General features: G+C 55.5%; 1 protein-coding gene and 1 long non-coding RNA gene across 2 annotated transcripts in view; one reads left to right on the top strand and one right to left on the bottom strand.

Annotated features, from left to right (window-relative positions):
• Nucleotides 1–276: 276 nt before the first annotated feature.
• The window catches only part of MVB12B (multivesicular body subunit 12B), a 181,437-nt gene continuing 159,625 nt past the window's right edge, over nucleotides 277–22,088 (bottom strand). Inside the window, exon 9 of the mRNA XM_040482333.1 lies at nucleotides 277–3,987. Within this exon, the coding sequence (XP_040338267.1) occupies nucleotides 3,901–3,987 (87 nt within the window). The 3' untranslated portion in view covers nucleotides 277–3,900. The remainder of the gene's footprint in view (nucleotides 3,988–22,088) is intronic.
• LOC121035002 (uncharacterized) lies at nucleotides 19,998–22,045 on the top strand. The gene is made up of 3 exons (XR_005792718.1): nucleotides 19,998–20,110; nucleotides 20,731–20,886; nucleotides 21,353–22,045. It is a non-coding gene; the product is annotated as an uncharacterized LOC121035002 (long non-coding RNA).

The following is a 22,088-nucleotide window of genomic DNA, read 5'->3' as shown; positions in this document are numbered from 1 at the left end:
TTTTTGCCTCCAAGGAGCATTCCTGAGGGTTGTTCCCAGAGAACGGCAGGGCTTTCTAGGCCCTCGTGAATTCCTCCGGTTCGTAACCAGGTCTCTAAACTAAACAGGGGCAGAGAAGCCCACGGCTTCTTTCTAGCGGGTGGGAAGGCCGGGCGGTGGCTGTCTGGCCCCCCCCCCCCCCTCCAGCCAGCATCTGGGAGGAGCCGGGGAAGATGCTGGAGCCTCCCCAAGGGACGCCGACCTCGCTCACGTAGCGCCACAGCAGCAAGCCCGGGAAAAGGTTAAAACGTTTATTTAACAAATTATATTAAGACAGACAATCACACAGTGAAACTTCCCTTCGCCAAGTACAGAGTCACCTCAAATAAATACGGTAAGGACGTCGTTCCCATGGCGAGGGCACAGCGGCCCGGGCCGTGGCCCCAGCGTCCCATGGCAGCCCACACACCTGTCGCGGGGAGAACAGAAGCCCCGTCTCCTGGCGGTGAGGGCCGCCGCGGGGCGGCATCCGGACGGGCGAAGGAGGAGGGGCCGCCGCCTCCAGGCCCCGGCGGCAGGGCGGGCAGTGGGCGGAGTCAGAGCTCGGGCCCCGCACCCCCGTGGGCACGCGGCCGCCGGGGTCGAGGCCCTGCTTTGCTCTCGGGCTCCCTGGATCTCAGGGGAGCCCTCGTCGTCGGGGTGGAGCGAGGGGGCAGCTGGGCTCTCGCCCCCTGCCGAGCACCATGGCGCAGCGGCGACGCTATCGCGCCGGAACCAGCGTGGCTGGCGGCGCTGGGAGGTCCGTTACGGGACCGGAACCAAAGGGGGCCGTGAGGCGTGTGCTTATGCTGGACCAGCCGGCACAGTGGCTCTGGGGTCCGACGAGCCTCGGGCCCAAATCCGGTCTCTGCCACCTGCCAGCTTTGTGCCGCGGACTGGTCTCCGCTTCTTCGTCTCTAACCGGGAGCAACGAACATCCATTTCTGGGTGTTTTTCAAGGGAGAAGAACGGGAGAAAATGTGCTTAAAGAGGAGAAATGTGCCACTGCCTGGCATGGAGCAGGTGCTTAGTAGGTGTTAGTCCTTGTCGCCCGCCGCGCTGCCGTTCTGAACAGCACGGGGGGTGGGGGGGGGAAGCAAATGTCAGGGGCTCCTGGTGGCCAACTGTGCAGAGGTCAGAACTGCCAGCAAGGAAGCCGGGGCGGGCGGGGGTCCTGACGTGGTCCCAGCTCTCGGGGCAGGTGGCAGGGGCGTGTGGCCCATATTGGTTCCGGGACTCGGGGCAGGAAAAGCCTTGATAAAAATTTGCAAATGAACACGTCGCAACCTACTTACCCCCTATCACCACTATGCCCTTTCCAAGGGTTTTGGAGACAGAATGGATTTTCAGATGGAAGAAGGCAGCAGGGAAGCCTGTGCTCTCGTTGGTCTCTGGGGGAGCGGCGGGGAGTGCTGGGGGACGGAGGGCCCGGCCCCTGCCCTTCACACTTCCGAGAACCCTTGTCCTTCCCTGCCTGTGTAGTCACAGGGTTTGTGAGGCAACGCGCCCTCCCAGAAAGAAAAGGTCGCCTTGTTCCAGTGGTGTGCCGGGGTCCGGGCTGTCCTGCTGTCTGCACGCGCCCCCCCCCCCCCGCCCCCCCGCGAGGCAAAGAGGGCTGGGAGCAGCCTAAAATCTACCACAGATGCCAACCTTTCCCTAACACGGTCACTGCCTAATTGTCCTAATGGTTTAGGGTGACGTTCAGTCACCGTTACACGTCGCTTATGTCTACCATGCAGTGGAGGTCGTCACCCCAGGCCGCCTGCATCCACACCGGTCTGGCCTCTTCCTGGTGGCCCCACAGCCCCATCCCCTAACTGCAGGATGGCCCCGGAGTTGGGGGGGGGGACAGCCACCCTCCCTGCCCAGCTCCGCCTTCTCGCACCCACGCTTGGGCTCCCACGTGGTCATCTTCGGCCTTGAGAGCCGCTAAAACCCCTGGCTGTCGGTCAAGGGAGAAGGGCTGCCGGGCGCTGCCTGTCGGATGGTAATCTTCCAGTCAGGCCGTGAACGAAGCACACGCACCAAGCGAATGGTACAGAAGGAATTGGTCGTCCCTCTGTGTTGGGCTTGGGGTCACGCAGGTCACTTGGTTTTGGACCGGCCACCCGTCCAAAAGGCAGCAGGAGACACAGGTTCTCTGGGCCCCACGGGACTCCTCCAGTTTCCCCAGAAACACAACTAGCTTATCTCGGCGTGTACATCTGAGAACAGTTCGAAGCTCTCTCCTTCCTGGGTGAGCACCATAGCCCTTGGCTTCCTGGACCCCGGGGGCTCCACACACCGCCTGCATTTTCCTGCCGCTTTGCTGTGTGGGAGGCACAGGAAGGCCAGCTCCACCAGGGACGTCCCGGGTCTGGGCGGAGGGAGGGAGAGGTGCCCACTTCTCTAATGCACAGAAACCAGGAGGTATCGCCTTGAAGATCCGGGGCGACAGCGGTGAGGGTAGAGGTTCTGGAGCTGGCATTGCTGACGGCAGGTACAGGAGGTATTTTTGCCCCCCCCCCCCCACCTCTGAGCCGGCGGCCACCCTCCACACGTTGGCCAGTTCTGCCCCAGCCACCACGTGCCATCCCAGGAGCCACGGGTAGGCGGGGAGCGTCCTTGGCTGTGGCTCTCCTGTGCTACCTTCGGGGGGGGGGGCACCTCCCTGCTCTCCAGGCCTCAGCCCGCTCCCACCCCTCCCCCCCCCCATGCACGTCAAGCCTCCCATCCAAAGCTCCTGCCCTCTAGTGACCTCCGAGGTGGGAGATCCCAACATTCTGTGGAATCGAGACAGACCCTGGTAACTAGACCAGGCAGGCCGTCGAGGTGGGGGCCTGAGCCCCCCAGGGGTGGCTGCAGCCCTGTTCTCATGGCGAACCCATGTGGGGCTGAACTTGGCAGCCAGCATTGTGGGAGATGCCATTGTGGCCACTGGCCAGTCATGGCCCCAGTTCGGTGACCTGGCTCAGACGGACTTTTACAAACGACTCCTGCTGTGGGCAGACCCCATCGAGATGCAGCCTGGCTCTGCGAACCTGGGTGACCACGTGCCCGCGTCCCTCTGCGGATGGACACCAGCCCACCGGGTCTCTTTCCCTCAGCCCAGGGAGGGGCCGTCTCTGGGTCAGGGCACGTGGGCGTTGCAGAGATGAGCCCTTTGGGAGGAACAGGGCGGGTGGTGGGTGAGCACAGTGTCCCGGGCAGCAAAACTCCCCTCCAAGCAAGCACCAGGTCCCTCGGCCTTCTCGCCCAGCGGGGACATCCTCTGTGGGGGCAGCCGGGCGGCTGCGCCCCGACCTCTGCGTGTCCAGTGTGTCGGTTGGGGGCCGAGTGTGAAGGGGTGGCCACCGGTGGGGCCTGGGGCCGCTTCCTGCCTCGAGTCCTCAGGGTTGCCATGAAACGCTCAGGGCGCTTGTCGCTGTCAGTTCTGGGCCGCGGGGGGAGCCCTGGCGGGGGGCTGTGCCCCGCTGCCACCCGCCTCAGGCTTCCAGGAGGAACGTGCGAGCTTAGCGGCAGGCAACAGTCAGGAGGACAGGGAGCCAGCGGGTCACCGGGAAGCTCCGCAATTGCGCGGGGCCCTCGGGTGGCTCCCGCGGTGGGTGGGGTCGCGTGTAGGAGGCTGGTCGTCACACAGACACGCCAGGAGCTGCTGGTCACTACAGCAAACACAGATTAGTCGAGATTATGAACAGTGTCCCCGGGGAGGCGGGGGTGTCCCGTCAGGCAAGCCAATGGCCGAGGAGGTAACCGCTCAGCCGCCCGGAGTTTCCCAGGCGAGCCCCCGGGGAGGTGGGGGGCGGTGAGGGCGGGCAGGAGGGACTGGACTGGGCGAGGGAGGGGCGCTCGGTAGTCGGCGGCTGCGTCTTCTCCCCGAGGGGGCGGGGTGGCGGCCGGGCCTCAGGACTGGGGGATCTGCTGACACCGCGTAGGGCTGGGCGGGAGCCGGGCCGCGGCGCTCTGCTCCGTGCGGAAGCTGTACTCATACTGTGGGAGGGAGAGGACAGAGAAGCGTGGTCAGTGCGCGAGGAGGCTGCAGGGAGGCCTCGGCCTGGCCCGCGGAGGCCCCGGTGCCACCTTGCCGAGCGTGCGCCCACGCGTGGTGCCAGCGTGCGTGCGTGTGCGCAGACAGCGCTCTGGCCGCCCAGGGTGTGAGGACGGAGTCCTGGTCCAGGGGCTGCAGCGCCCGAAGCCACGCGCTGTCCCCGGGCCAGGCTGCCTGCAGGAGAGGGTCGCGCGAGGTACACCCCATCCCGCAACTGCCCAGGGGCCCTCTGACTCCGTGTTCTCTGGGCACGGCTGCTGACCCACCCAAGCGGTGCGGGGAAGGGGCAGCACCCCACACGTCCGTGTACCTCTCTGAGTTCCCAGAGCTGCTCCCTGGAGGGTGGGTGACTGTCCTGGTTAGCTGATGAAAGCCGAGGCTCCCGGGGGGCAGCGCCCACACCGGCGACCCAGCCTGGGCCAGGGTGGCACCCGGAGGGGCACATCTGTGCCCTGTGCCACCTCATGCTTAAGACGGAAGCTTACCGGACCCTAGATCCCAGGAGCATGTATAGGTGGGCTCGGAGTCTAATGGAGACTCAGAGCGGCAAGTACTTCTGCTGGGGGATGGGGAGCCCCCATGGTTCCCCCCGAAGACCTGGTGGACATCGAAATGGGGGGGGGTGTGCCAGGAAGAAGAGCAGACACAGGTGAGGAGTGCCCTCCAGCAGACACGGGCCTGCTGGCCTGAGCTTCAGAGGCTGGGAGTGGGCCTGTGGCGAGCAGCCCGGCCCGTTACGTGCCAAGGCAGCCGTGTGGTCCTAGGGGTTTAGGAGTGAGGAGTTTGGATCAGGTCAGTGGTCGTTAAACATTTTATTTTTTAAATGTTTATTTTTGAGAGAGCAAGCAGGGGAGGGCCGGAGAGAGAGACAGGGAGACAGAGGATCTGAAGCAGGTTCCATGCTGACAGCAGAGAGCCCTATGCGGGGTTTGAACTCAAAAACCGTGAGCTTATGACCTGAGCTGAGGTTGGGGCTTAAATGAGCCACCCAGGCGCCCCTGTTAAATATTTTAAATAACATCTAAACACTTCTGAGCAGAATTGCCCTAAAAAAGGGCTTGTCTGTGTAAAACAGAGCAAAGTGGAGTTGTCCTGGCTGAACTTGGCCACCAGCTGAGGCTGTTTCCTCGGGGACACTGGGGAGGCTGACAGGAAGCCTGGCCCCCCTGCCCCCAAGTGACTGCCCACTGCACGGAGAACAGCTAAGTGCTGACGGCTTTAGGGGTCAGTCCTGAATGAGGGGGAGCAGACCTCTGAGGCTTTTTCCCTCGAGTAGAAATGGTGGGTAGGCAGTCCGGTAGGCCACCCCTGCCGAAGGGCCCCAAGGGCTGACCCAGGACAGACGGACACAGATCTGCACTGGCCCCATCCTGTCCCTGTGTTGAATAGCCTCAAGAGGCTCCTGAGCCCGGAGCCACAGGGCCTACGCCGCAGCTGTGACTGTGGTCCCCACAAAGGTCTGTTGCTAGAAACGGGGAGAGGCAAGGGCTTTGGAGGGTGACCTCAGGCAGGTCTCTGCCCCTCTCTGAACCTTAGTGAACCTGTCTCTAAAGTGGGGTCACATTAAGAAATAAGTGCTGGGGTGCTTGGGTGGCTCAGTCGGTTGAGGCTCCTCTGACTCTTGATTTCGGCTCAGATCGTATCTCACGGTTTGCTGGTCCGAGCCCCGCGTCAGGCTCTGGGCAGATGGCGCGGGGCCTGCTTGGGATTCTCTCTCCCCCGTTGTCCCCAAAATAAATATTAAAAAGAAAGTGCTGGCGAGGCGAGAAAAGGGAACCCTTGTGCCCTGCTGGGAACACAAACTGGTGCCACCACTTGGAGGACCCCGAGAACCCTGAACCTAGGAGTCCCCTAGGACTCGGCGATTCCACTTCACTCTAACTCAGCAAGATACCTGCAGCACCACGTCCACGGCAGCACCATCTAGAGCAGCCACGCCAGAGACCGCCTCCGTGGCCGCTGACGGATGAAGGGAAACGGATGTGGCGTATATGTGCCACGGGATGTGATTCAGCCGTTAAAAAAAAAAAACAAAAAAAAACAAAAACAAACAAACAAAAAAACCCGAAATCTTGCCGTTTGCAACAGCAGGGCTGGACCTCGGGGGCATCGTGTGAAGTGAAATAAGTCAGAGAAAGATACCATGTGACCTCACTGATCTGTGCAATCTAGAAAACAAAACGAAACAAAAACACAACACCCCATACTTAACAGGTACAGAGAACGGACCGGTACTCGCCAGGGGAGGGCGTGTGGATGGGCGAAGGGGGTCAAAAGGTACAAATTCCAGTTGTAAGATAAGTCAGGGAGATGTGACACACAGCATGGTGTGTGTCACCATGGTTGATCCTGTGTTGCTTATTTGGAAGTTGCTAAGAATAAATCTTAAAGGTTCTCATCACAAAAATTTGTCACCATGGTGACATGTTGATTCATTGTGATTATTTTGCCATCTATATAAATATGGGTTCGTTATGTTGGACACCCGAAGCTCGTGGTATATGTCAGTTAAACCTCACAAAAGTCAGTGGGGTCACAATCTACTCCCAGGGCCAACTGGGAAGACGGCGTGAGCTACAGCAGGTTAGGGGCCTGAATGGCCCTGGCGCCAAGCAGGCACTCACTGCACATCTGTTGGCTACTTCGAAAAAGCTATTAAAGCAGCTCCCAACCCGCTCGCGTTTGGGCTCCCTGATGACCAGGGCACAGGCCGAGGCTGGACTCCTGCCCCAGGAGGCTGGCCCAGCAGAGCAGCCCCGGACAAGGCCGCCTTTGGGCGAAGCCCGGGACAACACCGCCACCTGGTGGCTGCTTGCGTGCACCACAACAGGGAAGGTTCCCTCCTCGACTCCACCAGCACCCACCACCTCCGCCCGGTGCTGGGCACGGGGCCAGAGCACGTGCGTGCCAGCGCCATTAACCAAAGGGGGCAACACAGGAGGAGAGGCAGGTTGTGGGAGGGCAGGAGTGCATTTCGGCCAGTGGCCGAGGGCGGTCCCCAGCAGCACCGAAGGGAAGGAGCCCGGCTGGGGAGACGTGGAACCAGGGATAAAAGGTCGGGGATTAGAAGCACTCGGGGGGAAGGGCAGCTGGAGTGGCAGATGTGGAGATGCTTCAAGAGAAGCACACAAGGTCAGAAGATGAGGACGGGCCCTGCACGTGGGGGTGGGGGACCCGGAGGTGTGGGTCCGCGAGGGGAGCAGAGGGCAGGCATGAGCGCCAGAGCCGCACGGGCCGGGGCTGGGGTGGTTGAAAACACCTAGTGGCTTCCTAGGAGCAGTTCTGGGTGGGCCAAGGTGCCAGTGTGGACTGGCCGGCGTGGCTACCCCTCAGGGGCGGGGAGAGAGGGCACCCAGAGCAAGAGACTAGCAGGCTGATGAACCCTGAACACATGCAGATCCCCTGGAGGTCCTGGTAGAACACATGTCCTGACTCTGAAGGTCTGGGGTGGAGCCCAGGATCCTACACTGTCACCCAACTGCCAGGTGGCCTGCTGCTGTTCTGGGGACTAGTTCAGGCAATTCTGTGACCCAAAAGCGGGACGTGGGAATGGGTGTGGGTGCGGGTAGGCAGAGGGCCGAGATGGCAAGGCTCAGGAGAGGCCTCACTCTGGCTGCTCTAGGGCCACGCCTGGGAGGTGTCCGCCTGGGGCAGCGGACGGAAGGCACCTCGCGAACGAAGAAGTCGTCCCGGGTGCACACACTGCCTTTTCCTGATTCACAGCCCGCGCGCGCCCCTCCCCCCACCAGCGGGCCAGGGCTCCTGGCGCAGCGCACAGATTGCTGTGCCCCCCCCCCCCCCCAATCCTACCCTTGGGAGCTTTCCCTTTTTAGGTTATCTTGGCTGGAGAAAAGCATTACTCCCCCCCACCTCTTGTTTTCTCTAACTCCCCAAATGAAATTTCAACATATGTCCCCAGACATAATCCCCCTTAGGCTGCGGATAACCCTTCCCACAGACACTGTCTTCTGCCGGGGATTGCTGGCCCCAAAGTGTTTGCCCAAGAGACTAGGGCCGCTTCTGGAAGGTCTTTCACTCCCTTGGGCAAACAGCGAGTACCTTTGAAGGTGGATTTGGGCCCGGATCTGTTTACTCAAGACATTAGTCTCCTGCATAAGGAAAACCTGCACTCGCGTACAAACAGCAAATCCTTTTTGAATTAAAAAAATTTTCAATTAAAAAGCATTTGGGTTCGCAGAGCCGAGAGCCCAGCTGAGCAGCGCCAGGTCATGGCGCCCTCTGGTGGACACAGGCCATCACAGCACCCGAGCCTGTCGGTCTCTCCAGGAAAAGAGACGTCACTGTCAGGGGCTCTCTTTGGGGCTTTCAGGGGCCCAGGCACCGTGTGCCTCTGTCTGGGAGACCTTGCAGCTGAGGCATCGGGCCTCTCTAGCTACAGTGCGTGCGCCCCAGCTTCCAAAAGCCTTTTGCCATAGCAAGGGCATCATCCTGGGAAATGGGACATGCCGACCTTGGCTTCTAGCTGCACCGTGGAGGCTAAGTCGCTTAGCTGCAGCCTCCCTGGCAGAAAGGAGGTGATCAAACCCTCACCTGGTCACAGAGATGTGAGAAGCACCAGGGACAATTCGTGTGAAAGCACCCTGAGAATGAAGAAACCAGTCCTCCTGATGCATCAGAATCAAGGTTTTTAACCAAAGCCACCGATCCCCGGGCCCTGCCCCCGGTGGGACGGTTCTGGTTCAACTGGCCTGGCCTGACAGCATCAGCATTTTCCAGAAGCACCAGGAGATCTTACTGGTTAGGCAGGTGGAGAATCACTGCCTGAAAACTTTTACCGAATATAATACAGTCCCTGCTTTACGATGTCGACGTTTCAACTTGGATGTTTTTGACATTAAGAAGGTGCAAAAGCCAGTGATGTGCTGAACGAAACTCCTCCCAACCCCGTCCTGGCGTCTGATGTTTGGCAGCTAGAGCTCCCCGGCAGCCCCTCAGCCATGGGTCTCAGCAACCGATACGCTGACGGCCATGCTGTCCCCATACAACCATCTTGGGTGTCACTTTCAGTACAGTATCCAACAAATTGCAGGAGATCGCCAACAGCTTATTACAACACAGGCTTTGTGTTAGATGCTTCTGCCCAACTGTGGGCTACTGTATGTGTCCTGGGAGTTTAAGGTAGGCCAGGCTAAGCTAGGCTGTTCGGTAAGTGGAGCGTATTAAGTGCATTTTCCACGCACGGTGTTTTCAGCTTACAATGGATTTACTGGGAGGAAAGCCCCATTGTAAGTTGAGGAAGATCTGCGGAGGGAAAAAAGGGCAAGTATATACCCTTCCTCCCTGAATCCAGTAATGATCAAATCAGAGGCTCCAGAGGAGAAAAGATAGTAAGGGATTATTTCTAGTGCCTGAGTAGTGCAGATATGGAAGCCGAGGCCCAGGGGAGGATCAGACTTCCCAAAGGTCCAGAGAGAGACAGGGCAAAGCTGGACCAGGCCCCCAGTAGCCCCTACGGACAGGGGCAGGGCTGGTGGGGCAACTGGCGTCGGACAAGCGTCTGCACCCTCCTCTCGTGCAGGTGCAGTTCGGAGGTGGGGGCAGACTGGCAAATGTGAACCGATGAGCCAGTGTAAGTTGGCACTGGGGTGGATCATGGAAGAGCTGGAAGGGTGCACTGAGAACAGGCCCGGAGGGGCCAGGCTGGGCCTCGGAGGCCTGGCCAGGTGAAGGCGGGTGGAGGAGAAGTGAAGGGGCCAAGATTCAGGCCAAGAGGAAGTCCGGTTCACTTAAGGCTCGTTCACACGGGCCTGGCCCCGTACGGACAGGAAGGTGGATGAGGTTCTTAGTGGCCCTGCCCTCCCAAGCCTGTCCTGGCACCTGCTCTCGTTCCTCACAGCCCAGGCCTTCACTCTTGGTGCCCACGGTTCAACCCCTCTCAGAATATCAGCGATGGAAGCCTCTACCCCTCACTGAAGGGCTTGAGTCCCCTTCTGTCTCCAGAAGTCTGGCTGCTGGCACCCAGCCCCCCGTGCGAGGTCAAAACCAGTGCCCCTGTGAGGAGCGGGCACAGGAGGGCCTCACGTCCCCATAGGGCAGCTCGTCTGGGTACTGGGGAGGCCTGTCCAGCTAATCTGAATATGTCCACCCCTTCAAGCTCCTGAAGGGGAGACTGAGAACCAAGCCCAAGGCTTGTGACACTTTGTGGTCGCTTATTTTTCCTCCCATGGGAGTCCTTGTTTTGCACTCAGACTATGGTTCTACAGAGATCTCTGAAAAACTGGTGGAAGGCAGGGGAAGCGCTGGGGTCCCGACAAGCATGTGGAACTGCTTTACCTGGAGGAGGGCTGTCCTCGTGCGGCCTGAGGGCACAGGGGAGGGTGGGGATACCAGGACTTCCCTCCCCATTCTTGAGGTTCTAGAACACCCTAGAGCTGGAGAACAGGCCTGGAGCTCAGGGCTCATGGATTACAACCGTGACCCCTGTGGTCACTAGTAAGGTGATGGGCGCGGCAGGAGCTACCACGTCCCGAGTCAGCGAGCTGGGACCAAATCCTCGTGTCCCAGGAAGCTGGTATTGCTGTCTTTCCACTAAAGGTGAGCAAACCGGGGCTCTGAGAGGCTGAGCAGCCTTTCTGATGCCACCAGGGCTTGGGGGCACTGCAGGGAGGCATTTTTAACCACCACCATGGTCGGGTATAGACGCTCTGGTCCCACATCAACTCCACAGAGGGGTCCGTGAGGCTCCCGCAAGCCCTTGGGGAAGCCACTTCTGTGTCCATTCTGGCTTTTCTGTTGGGTTCCTGGGCTCTGAGAGAGGAGCAACCCCAAGTCGGGGCCCTGAGCCCGCCCAGGCCCATTGCTGCATCTCTCCTAAATGATGGTCTGAAGAGGAGCCCCTCCGAGATGCACCTGCTCCAGCAGGAGCCATGTCTGCCTGGGCACTGTACCCGGCACAGTGCCAGCCAGAGGGGGGCTCTGAAAGCAGCTGCTGAATTCATTAACGTACAACCTTCCGCTGATTCAGCCCTTGCATCCACTCTGGGGCATCCAGATCCCTTTCATCCTCAGCACCCAGACCTCCCCCCTTTCCCGCTCTAAGCCTGGGACTCCCAGGAGGGGATGGCGGTATCCACTCACTGCCCTAAGCAGCCTGCCTCCCTGGGCTCAGTGCCAGGAGAGCCCCCCACTCCAGATGCACCCTCAGCTCACAAAGCACCTTCCAGCTGGACGCCGACGGAGGAGGAGGAGCGTCGGAGAGCTCTCAAGAGCGGAACATTAACTCCCATATCCCTGCCCCATCACACAGCCCCAGGATCCCCCCTCTTCCGGAGTGAGGTTTGAATGGTTTCTGCTGAGACCTTTCCCCATGAAAGCTCTTGGACCTCTCCTCCCCCACTGCCCAGCAGCAAGTCCTGAATGGGCCGGGGCCCAGTCATACCTTTGTGCCTTTCTGAACATTGGGACACTGTCTCCCGTGATTAGCTAAACCCTACTGTCCTTAAAGGCCCAGCTAAAGGGGCACTTGTTCTGACACATGTTCCCTTCTCCCCTGGGGAGAATTCATCACAACCCCCGGGCCTTCACAACACTTCCCATATCCCTCGGTGCACGGTCAGGATGGGCCACAGCCATTTCTGTAGCTCCAGAGCCTGGGGAGGTTGTGGTCCAGAAGAGGTGGGTGGGTGGATGGATGGGTGGCTGGGTGGATGGATGAATGATGGATAGATGGGTGGACGGATGGAATAGGATGGGTGAGTAAAGGGACAGAGCAGGTCTCTGGGAACAGCCTAGCGCAAAGGAGAGAAGGTAGGTAGCTTAGGGGCTATATTCTCAGGCAGGTCAGAGGTCATTCTGATTTTCAGTCCTTTGTGGAAGCAGCAGTCAGTCCAGTGTGGGTTTTCTGAATTCCTACAGCCCTCTGAGCAGGATGGTGGGATGCACCCTATCGTGTGGTATTTAACCCATGCGTGTAAAGTCCCGAGCCTGGTGCTTGTCCACACCACCCCTGTGAATGCAAGATTATGAGTCTGAGTGTGATTTGTGTTGGTATCTCTGTGCACACACTGTGTACAAGCTGGAGGTTCACACATTATTGGCTCGTGGGGTGTTTAAAAATAAACACTGAGAAGTTGAGAGAATGCATAAAATGCCAACATTTTCCAGCTTTCATTAGACAAACGGGGGGCTACGGCAACTCTGGATGTTCGTTTTTGTGACCGCAGGCTGCTTCTTTTCAAGAAGCATGCATTTTCCGGTTTGCCCCACTCCCCACCCCTCCCTATAAACTGCCCAGCCAGGCAGTGGCAACTGCTGTGTTATCGCTGTGATTGATTTTGTGAGTGTGCGGGGGTGATGGGGACAAAGGAAGCAAGAAAGTGAAATAATTCTTGTAGCCATGACTATTACAAGTATGAAAATGAAAGACTGAGGAGGCCATGCAAGTTTTAAGAAAATGGGGGAAGAGCACATCTTGTGGTGGAACCAAGGGTTGCTGTGTGATTAACAAGGACACAGAAGGCGTCTTACGTCCCTGCCCCTCCCCCGCCTCACCGCAGGGCTGGTGGCCTGGTGGGCGCCTGTGTGACCAGCCCGTCTGCTCTGCCGTGGAAGGACGGTGCCTTTGCTGCTGAAAATGCCATTTCTGTGTCTGCGGGCAGCCGTGGGGACCCCCCCCTCACTGGGCCAGCATTTCAGGGTTCACCCGAATCTTACCTAAAAAAAGCAGCTATTTGCGTTTTGCCTCCCCAGGCTTTCCCCCCTCCTAAGCGACTTGTAGGAAGGATTTAAAACAATACCGCTTTCTAGCACTGGAAAACGAGAGGCTGTGTGGTCGCTCTGGGAAAGTGCTCTCCCTGATCTGTCTTCATGCTTTCTACCTACATGACGGGCAACCTTGTAAGAGTTCGGTTTGGGGGGAGGGGGAGATTACTTTAAAACGTGGGGGATGAGCGTTCTCAAACCATGGAGAGGAAAATCCTTTGGCGAAGGACTTGGCAGGAGACCACGTATTCACCTTGACCTCAGTTTGAACAAGCATACGCCCCACGGGGGCAACCGGGACAGGTGATTCTGTCCGCTGAACGCTCTCTCCGCGTCAGCTTCATTTCCACGGGCTCAGCCTGCTTCTCTTACTTCTGTGATGAATGCCCCGGGCCCCTGTGGGAGCAGTCTGGGTGGTGGCTGCTGCTAGGTGGGCTGGGGTGGGGGAAATGCTATGGGAGAGGACGCTGCCGTGGGGGGCGGGGCGGGGGGGACAACGCTGCCTGCGGAACCAAAGGGGCGGTGGCGGCTGGGGGCGCAGAGACTCTCAGAATTAGGAACTCTATGAACATAATCCAGCATATTAATATGCTGTAGAGAAAATATATGATCATCTCAATAGATGATTAAAAGACATTTATCAAAAGCCACCATCCATTCCTGGTAAAAAACATTGAGAAAAGCAGAAATAGACGGCTAATTCTTTAACAAGATTAAAAAAAAAAAAAAAAAGACGTCTCTACGAGCAAGCCACAGCAAGCAGCATTATGGGTTGTTGAAATTAGAAACTTCTGTTAACCCACAGGTAAGACAAGGAGGCCCGGTGGCCGAGGTCCCTGGCAGAGGCCTGCAGGAGAAGGGACAGACCCAGGGAAGAAGGCCACGTGGGTATTCGCAGGTGACAACTGCCTGCCAGGGACAGGGACACCAGAGGAAAGCAGCTGAAAAACCAGCAGAGACAACAGAAGAAGCTGGTGAGAAGCCAGCAGCTTCTTGATACACAAATGTTGGGGAAATAAAATGTAAGGAAAGAGCCATTCACAAGAGCCACAAAAACATAAAACACCTGGAATGACCTAGAAAGAAGCGTGCAGGATCTCTACAAAGAACAACTATTCTACTCTGCTCTCTGGATGGAGCCTCTTCATCTAAAACGCCAATCACACCTCCGTTCATCGATGTAGTGAATTCAGTTACAGTAAACACTAGAACAGAGTTTTTGGAACCTCCTCCGCCCCCCAAAGATTCTAAAGTTAAGTTGGAGGACTAAGCACGTGAATATAATTAGGACCATTTGGGGGTCATAAAGGGAAAACTCTATCATATATTAAAGTTTATTATAAAGTTGTAAGATTCAGAACAGGGTGGCAATAATATAAAAAGAACAGAGTCAAAAGAAAGGTCCACTGATCCGCTTACATAACGAAACAATAGAGGAGGAAGCCAGGATTTAAAATTCACAGGAGTGGGGGGGACGCCTGGGTGCTCAGTTGGTCAAGCATCTGACTCTTGATTTTAGCTCAGGCCAGGATCTCATGGTTGTGAGATCGAGCCCTGTGTCCGGCTCTGCCAGCACAGAGCCTGCTTAAGATTCTTGAGATTCTCTCTCTTCCTCTCCCTCTGTCCCTCTCCCCTGCTTGCATTCTCTTTTGCTCGCTCGCTCTCTCTCTCAAAAAAAAAACCAAAAATTCACCGAAGAAAGCAATCAGTATTCAGAAAATTGGCTAATGCTATAGGAGAAAATAAAGCTGGTCCTTATTCTTATCTTCTAATAAGTTTCAGATGGATTAAGTTGTTGAAAAGAATTTTGTATTTTAATATATCAAAATACGAGAGTGGAGGGGCGCCTGGGTGGCGCAGTTGGTTAAGCGTCCGACTTCAGCCAGGTCACGATCTCGCGGTCCGGGAGTTCGAGCCCCGCGTCAGGCTCTGGGCTGATGGCTCAGAGCCTGGAGCCTGTTTCCGATTCTGTGTCTCCCTCTCTCTCTGCCCCTCGCCCGTTCATGCTCTGTCTCTCTCTGTCCCCAAAATAAATAAACGTTAAAAAAAAAAATTTTAAATATGAGAGTGGAAGAAAATAGGACTGATTATTTTTATAATCTGACTATGACACAAAACCCCAAATAAATAAAACATTAAAACAAAGACAAAAGTGCCCATGAAAAAATGAAAACTATTATGTGGCAGAACACATCATTAACAAGAACAAAAACCACCAGTTAATGTGTGTGTGTTTGAACATATGACAGAAAGTGGTTATAAAGAATACGAAAAATTCCTTATTTTTTTATTTTATTTGAGAGAGAGGGAGAGGGAGAGACTCCCAAGCAGGCTCCGTGCGGAGCCTGATGTGGGGCTCGATCCCACAACCCTGGGATCAAGACCTGAGCTGAAATCAAGAGTCGGACACTCAACTGACTGAGCCGCCCAGGTGTCCCAAGGGCATAAAGAATTCTTAAAAACAAATGAAAAAAAAAATTAAGCCAACAGAAAAAAATTGGGCAAGGGCACAAACAGAAGAGATTCACAAAATAACTACAAATAGGCAATAACCATATGAAAGAATGTTCACCTTTCAATCCTGGTGCTGCTCAGCTATAGTTAGAGAATGTGGGGGGGGGGGGGGCCCGGGGCCCGCCCATACCCTACGGGGTGGGGTGGGGAGGTTTCAATGTGCACACCCGTTTTGGAAGACAAACTGGTAATATATATTCTTCTCAAGAAAGACCCAGGGGAGAAAAGACACACGTACAAAGAAATATACTGCAGCAGCGTAAGAGTGAATAATTGGAAACAACTCAAAAGTCAATCAATAGTGGATTGCTTAAATAAATTATGGCATAATCATAAAAGGGAACCACATGTAGTCATTAAAAAGAATGAGGTAGGTCTGTGCAGAATGATGTGGAAGGTTGTGCCAAGTGCAAAGCCAGGTACTGAGATCACGCACGGTGTGAGCCTACCTCACGCGTGTGCGTCCACCTTTTACTTTACGTGTTTCTGTGATGTTTGCAGTTTTATAAACATGTACGACCTACCTTTGAACTCAAGGGGAACACCCTAAATATTAAAAAACGCATTCTGACTGGCAGGGTAGCTGCTTAAGATGATCAACTGTCCAAGACATCTGCTACAATTAATGGGGGAGGGAACTAATCTCGTCTGTGGCCTCAAACTGGTTCTTAAGCTTTGTGGTCAGACTCCTGGAGAGTCTATGAAGTGGCGGTCCCCAAGCTATGTCCCATATTTCAGAAGAAGCCTAACACTTCTCGTGAGCCTTCAGAAAGGCCAACCATTAAACTAATTTATTAGGTTTCTTTGTTTGGGGCTGGAATTATCTCAACTCAGTAAGAATGTGGGTGGCAGCTCTGTGCAATAATGAAAAAGGGAGGAAGAACAGGCTAACTTCTGTTTATTTAACTAAATTTTATTTAATAAGTAAATCAGGAAAATTTCTTTCCCAAAACGTATCCGCTTCCTCACTGAGAAATAAAAAGATTCTGGGGGGTGAAAACCTTCCATCTAGACAGAAGGCAGCTTATTTCCTGTTGCAGTTCCAGACCTGACCACTAGATGGTGCCAAGGGACCACACCACAGAGTTTGCAACCTCTCCCGCCACGAAATCCTTTACCGTTAATAAGCACAATGAAAGCTTTCCAAAAGTAGAAAGAATGAACAATTGTGCTGGGACATGAACATTTTGCTTTTATAAAATTGGGACTCTGCCATTTCATTATTGGCACAAAAATCTTCCGCCTCGCTTTCTTCCCACGTATGCAGGTCCCAAATCCACTCTCATCTACTTGAAGGGGCCTGTAGAAGCCCGTGCAAAGTGGATGCCCAAAAGTTGAATTCGAAAATTCTTTTTACCTTGCGCTGCCACACGTGTTTCCATTAATTTCACCTCAACGTCGTGACGTAAATGCTAGTGGAATCGGCCCCAAGCTAAATAAGCAATGAGCCCCATTTTTCAACACACAAACACATAAAGATGTCAGCTCAAACTGTTTACTAATTAACACTTAAAAAGACACAAATTAGATATGCGTGGCTAAGAGCAATTATAATCAAGACGAATTTCTCTAGTCATTTGGGAACTGAGAAAAATGCCTAATTGCTGGAACCAATGTTTTAAAAACTGAAATGACGCCAGTTAGCAAATATGTTCATTTAAAGAACATTCCACGTGACTACACTCTTGAGGGTTGACTACAAACATGAGAACAAGGAAAATATTTAGGTATAAAATTAAAATTTTAAGCTCCCTTAGATTTATAACTTCTTCATTAAATACGTCTGCAGACAGCAGCCCATAAAAACCTGTAGCAATTAAGTGGTTAAATGAACTGCCTCCCTTGTCAATTTTAAGGGAGTGATTAATATTAGATCGTCCCTTTACTAATTAGACTCTCCCGTGTCTTTCAGCTTTAAAGTCGGCTGAAAATGGAGGCTGTGCGCCCTACAAGGAAGCACGGTGGGCTGATAAAGCTTCCCTCGTCGTGCTCAGTTTTCAGTGTGGCGCCCACTGAAGGGAGGGTGAGCATCGTGGTTTCCTGCGGGAGGTCGGCAGCAGGTGGGGAAATGGCTTTGCACTGAGCTGGAAGGCAGGACGGGTGCCGGATGCCACTTCATCATAGGAATTGCTGGCTCCTAGTTGTCAAAGGCTTGCAGGTTGTTATGCATGCAGCGTGAAATCTACAATCAAGGCCGCTGTCTCTTGGCCGTTATTCCTTGAGACGAGGGCTGGAGGGTCTGCTGGAGGGGCGAGACTGGGGATGGCCAGGGCCACGGGGCACGTGGGGCAGTGGGTGGGGAGGAAGGATGCAGAGTAATGGTAAGGGGAACAGAGACACCGGGATCATTTTAGGGGCTGCTGCCTGGACTGTGGAGCTGGGACGCGTCTGCCTGGCTGTGACGGGGAATCCATCAGATGGTGAAGTGGGTCAACTGCTTACAAGGGACATAAAGAGCAGCAGAGACGGAGAATATTTATACGTCCATCTTCTCCGAGAGAAGATGCTTCATCACAGGGATTGGCTGCAAAATTACACTTTTCCTGACTCCTGAACAGAGACAACCTTTTGTCTGGGCAGCGGGAAGGACAGTAAGGCTTTCACTGGGACACGGTCCCCCAGGGCCACCACCACTCTCCTGCTGCTCAGCCCCATGAGGGAGGGGCCTGGCCAGAAAACCTCCCCATCACTGCCACCGATCACCTCCTGTGGCTGAGGGGAGAGGAGCAACAACTCACTTTCTCATGCCTTGGACTAATTTACACGGCAGAGGCCCTGCTCCCGGCCGGGGACGGACGTGGACGGCAGGGAATATGGCTGCTGGACAACAGGCTGGGCAGGAAGGAGGCTGGTGTCACCACTGAGCACCAGGAGAGTGATGGCACTCAAGTGAGAATTTCTTTAGTAAGCACCGCTTCGTCCACTGTCAACACCCACAGCTGAGAGTAGTTCTGAGTCGTGCAGGTTTCCTGTTTGTGAAGAATTCCGCCCCCTCCCCCCCACCCCATTTCTGCTCGATGGCATCTACACAGGTTTTAGCCGCGACCTTAAACATGACCATTCTTGGGGGTCTTTCAAGAAACTTAGCCAAGTGCTGCATATGCCACAATCACCACGGATGCGGGACCAGCACTGGGGCTGGGGTGGGGGAAGCCAGGGGACCTGCCCCAGGGTCACGTTGATGCAAAGACTTGGCATGCTACCCCAGGTATCCAAACTCGCAAACTGTGCCCTCTCCACCCAACCACGTTGCCTCCACCGTGTACACGGTCCACATACGTCCCTGCAAATACCCAGTATCTGCCCACCAACGTGGCGGGTGGCTCTAGTCCACACTGTTAGCCACACTGCCGGGGGGGCGGGGGGGGGGGCCCCATACGTCTTCCTGCTGGCCTGGCCAGGGCCCAGCGTCACACTTTCCCTGAAGCTCGCCTGCTTCTGGGGGGAGGGGAGGCTGGAGGTGCACTGCCCACTCACAACTGGGGTGACACCTGGTCTCTCTCCATCTCTTACTGGGGTGCTTCTCGGGTGTGGCAGGCTGGGGCGCACTGCGGGTCCCTGCTTGCGCTGGCTGCTGGGGCATTCCCTTTGGTCCCTAAGCACCCAGCTCAAAGCTGACAGGGTGAGGGGGGTCCTTCATGGAGTGAACTATCCCTGCGGCCAAATGATGGTGATAGGGCACAGGCTTAAATTCAGAAACACCCCCAGGCAGAGCAGAGTACGTAAAGTTTTAAGGTCAGCAGGAAAGCAGACCCACCCCGGTTCTGGACAGACAGAACGGTGTGTTGCCATCAGGGACTGCACTTGAACTTCCTTTACGGCTGGGACCACCGAGCCCAGGTTTCAGCTCTGCACGGGGGCAACAGCACCTGTCTGCACAGGGTGTGGAGAGTGAAGGAGGACAGCACATGGCGGCCTCCATGGATGCCGGCCTCTCCCTGCTGCTTAGGAGCTCAAGAGATCGGGGAGGTATTCAGGATGGGCAGAGAGGCGGCTCGGGTCACGTGTCCGCCCCGAACCCAAAGGGTGTCTCCTGCCTTTTTGTGGGCAAGGGGTTTGGCTTACCAGTGTAAAGTATGACACAATGAGCAAAGCCAAGTCCTCTGCCAGGCAGCCCCCACCCTGCAGCCCCCAGGGGCAGCCAGATTTGCCAGGAATGGGAAGTTGCAAAATCATCCTGACCAAAGGGACACCCAGCGACGCAGGCCCAACCCTCGGAGCCGAGAGCCGGGGCCAGGGGGCCGTGGGCCCAGCTTCTCTCCTCGGCCTCTGACTCCGTGAGCTATGCTTAGAGTTCAGGGGTGAAAAGGAGCAAGTTCATGATTGTTTATGGAGAAAATTCCTTGCCATTGTTGCCAAAGCAGCAGCCCATTCACCAGAGTGTGATGTCAACATACTAATCACCATGAAATGCACGCGGATGGCCTGGGTAAGTAACTTCTAAATCCTCAGATTAAACGAAAAAACCACAGCATTCTGGACTCTGGTGGTGTTTGCGACGGTTTTATATCCTATTTAACGTTTCCAACCTCCCCCATCTCCCCTCATTTTAACTCCACTTTAATTTCCTTCAACGCAGAACACAGACGAGTACTTTTAACCCATCACTTAAACAAGAAATCAAGCTTGGCGTGGTCACACAGGATGTCACTGCTTCGCCTCCAGCGGCAGAGCGGCGTGCCGTGCTGACATGGGATGGATTTACGCTGCTCGCCCCCCCTTCCTGTGGACGCTAATAGGGAAGAGTCACAACCAGCGTGACTGAGACCACGGCAGCCGCATGCTGGGCATCGTCCTAAGCCCTGTACGCGACTATCTCGGTCAAACCCCGTAAGTGCTGGCAGTGAGGATTTTTTATTACTCTCCCAGTTTACAGGGGTGGAAGACGGAGGTTTAGAACAGCTAAGTGGCGCTGTTCAGATCTAAGCCCGGGGCGGCCGAGTCCAGAACTCTTTCTTCCCCCCGCCAGCCTCTGCTCAGAGCACTGGACATCAAGACAACGCCTTCTAACAAGACACATGTTTGGGTCAGATTTTCGTCCTCAGCATGAGAATTCAGGTTTCTGGTGGTTTCTGCCACCCGCACCGAGCCTCACACAGGCCCCGCCTACTTTATCCCTTCCCAGTGACTCACGGGCCCAGCCAGGGTCAGGTCGACCGGCCTCCCTTGCGCCGTTGTCCCCATCAGCCCCTTCAAGGGATGGGAAACCACAGACTTTAAGCCATAAGGGGCAGGGTTTGGGGTGTAACTGCTGGGTCTCAATCTTGGGCAAGACCCTTCACCTCCAGAGTCTCAATTTCTGGGGGTGGGAACCAGTGGGAATGTAGGTACAGCCCCGAGCTGAAGGTGAGCACAGAGCAGGTGCTGAAATAAAGGGGGCTATGGCTGTGGCACAGGGAGGCCCGAGGCAGGAGAAAACACGACATTCAGACGCTGCCTCCTTGGTCCAGCACACGACACCTCCGCATCCTCGGCCCCGTGGTGCCAGGCGCTGGCGTTCGCATAGATTCGTGAAGTGTTCCCGAAAACCCCATGACGTGCCTTCTACTGTTATCCTAGCTTCAAACAGAGAGGGGACCGCTTGCCCCCGGTCAGCGTGGAGCCGGGTGAGACGTCTGTGTGACCTTGTCCGTCCTAAAGTGGCCACAGGCCGTGCCCCTGATTTACCCCTGCAGCCAGAGTGAGCCACCTTGAAAGCCACCTCGAAAGAGTGAGCCACCTTCTGCACACGCTCACCGGTGCCACCCTGCGCAGGGCCCCAGGCGATGGCGGTTTGCGAACAGGCGGCGGGCAGAACCGTTTGGGGGCTGCTTGCTTTTGAGAAGGGGGTGCACGGGGCCCCACGTATATACACGGAGCCTGTGTATCTCCAATGTGGTGGCCAGCCATTCTTTTCCCCAAGTTCACTGCCCAGCTCCCGCCCCCTCCCCCCAAATCTATAGATGACAATCAGGTTGGTTTTTATGATTTAGCGAGAATCAAAGACAAAGGGGGACTTTTTTTGTCTTGTTTTTGCTATGACAGCTTTAGAAATTTGTTGTACTACACTGATTCAATTTTCCTTGATTTCAGCCATCTTTCAATAATGCAACCTGCTTCTGCTAGCTGGGTATACAGGAGAAAACCCAAAGGAACTGAGAATATTGAAATGGTTCTACCATTTCCATCTTGGAGACAAATGTGCCTCTCAGAGGAGAGCCGGATGCAAGCATGTGACTCTGCCTAACGACCGTCTACACATAAGAGACGACACACACACTCCAGTGATGTCTTACGCAAACAGGGAAAACACTGACCGGCGGGTCTGACCCCAGACTCCTTCCCTCCTCTCGGCTCTCGTTCCTCAGAGTTGTCACGTGGGCTGGAGTCTTGGATTTCTTTCTTTTTTATTAGGGAAACATCCAAACCATGTGGAACCAGGCGGCCGAATGGGGCCTCGCTTATCAGGCACAACGGAATGTATCCTGATCCTTGCTCTAAACCTGGAAGAGGCTCCTTGGATGTTTCCCCAAACCCCTCCTCATGACAAATAAGCAGGAGGAGGAGAGGGAAAGGAGACTCCGGGCCTATCCCCCAACCTCCACCTTTTAAAAACGGAAGCATTTTAAAACATTGAGGCCCGAACTGTTTCATCCGTCACTTAAAACCTTCCGGCTTAGAGAACACAAGGAGGTGTTGGTCATATGTGATTTGAAGCAAAAAACACGTTAAAAGTGAGTTTCTTTTTCTAAGGAATAAATCTGAGTGACACGGAAGTGTTTTCCTTGGAGGGGGGGGGGGGGGGGGGGGGGGGGGGGGGGGGGGGGGG

This window comes from Herpailurus yagouaroundi, unplaced genomic scaffold (assembly GCF_014898765.1).
Source record: "Herpailurus yagouaroundi ecotype Mexico unplaced genomic scaffold, PumYag 160, whole genome shotgun sequence".
NCBI classification, from domain to species: Eukaryota; Metazoa; Chordata; class Mammalia; order Carnivora; family Felidae; genus Herpailurus; species Herpailurus yagouaroundi.
The sequence above is the reverse complement of the archived record's forward strand: the minus strand, read 5'-3'. Positions and strand labels throughout refer to the sequence as shown.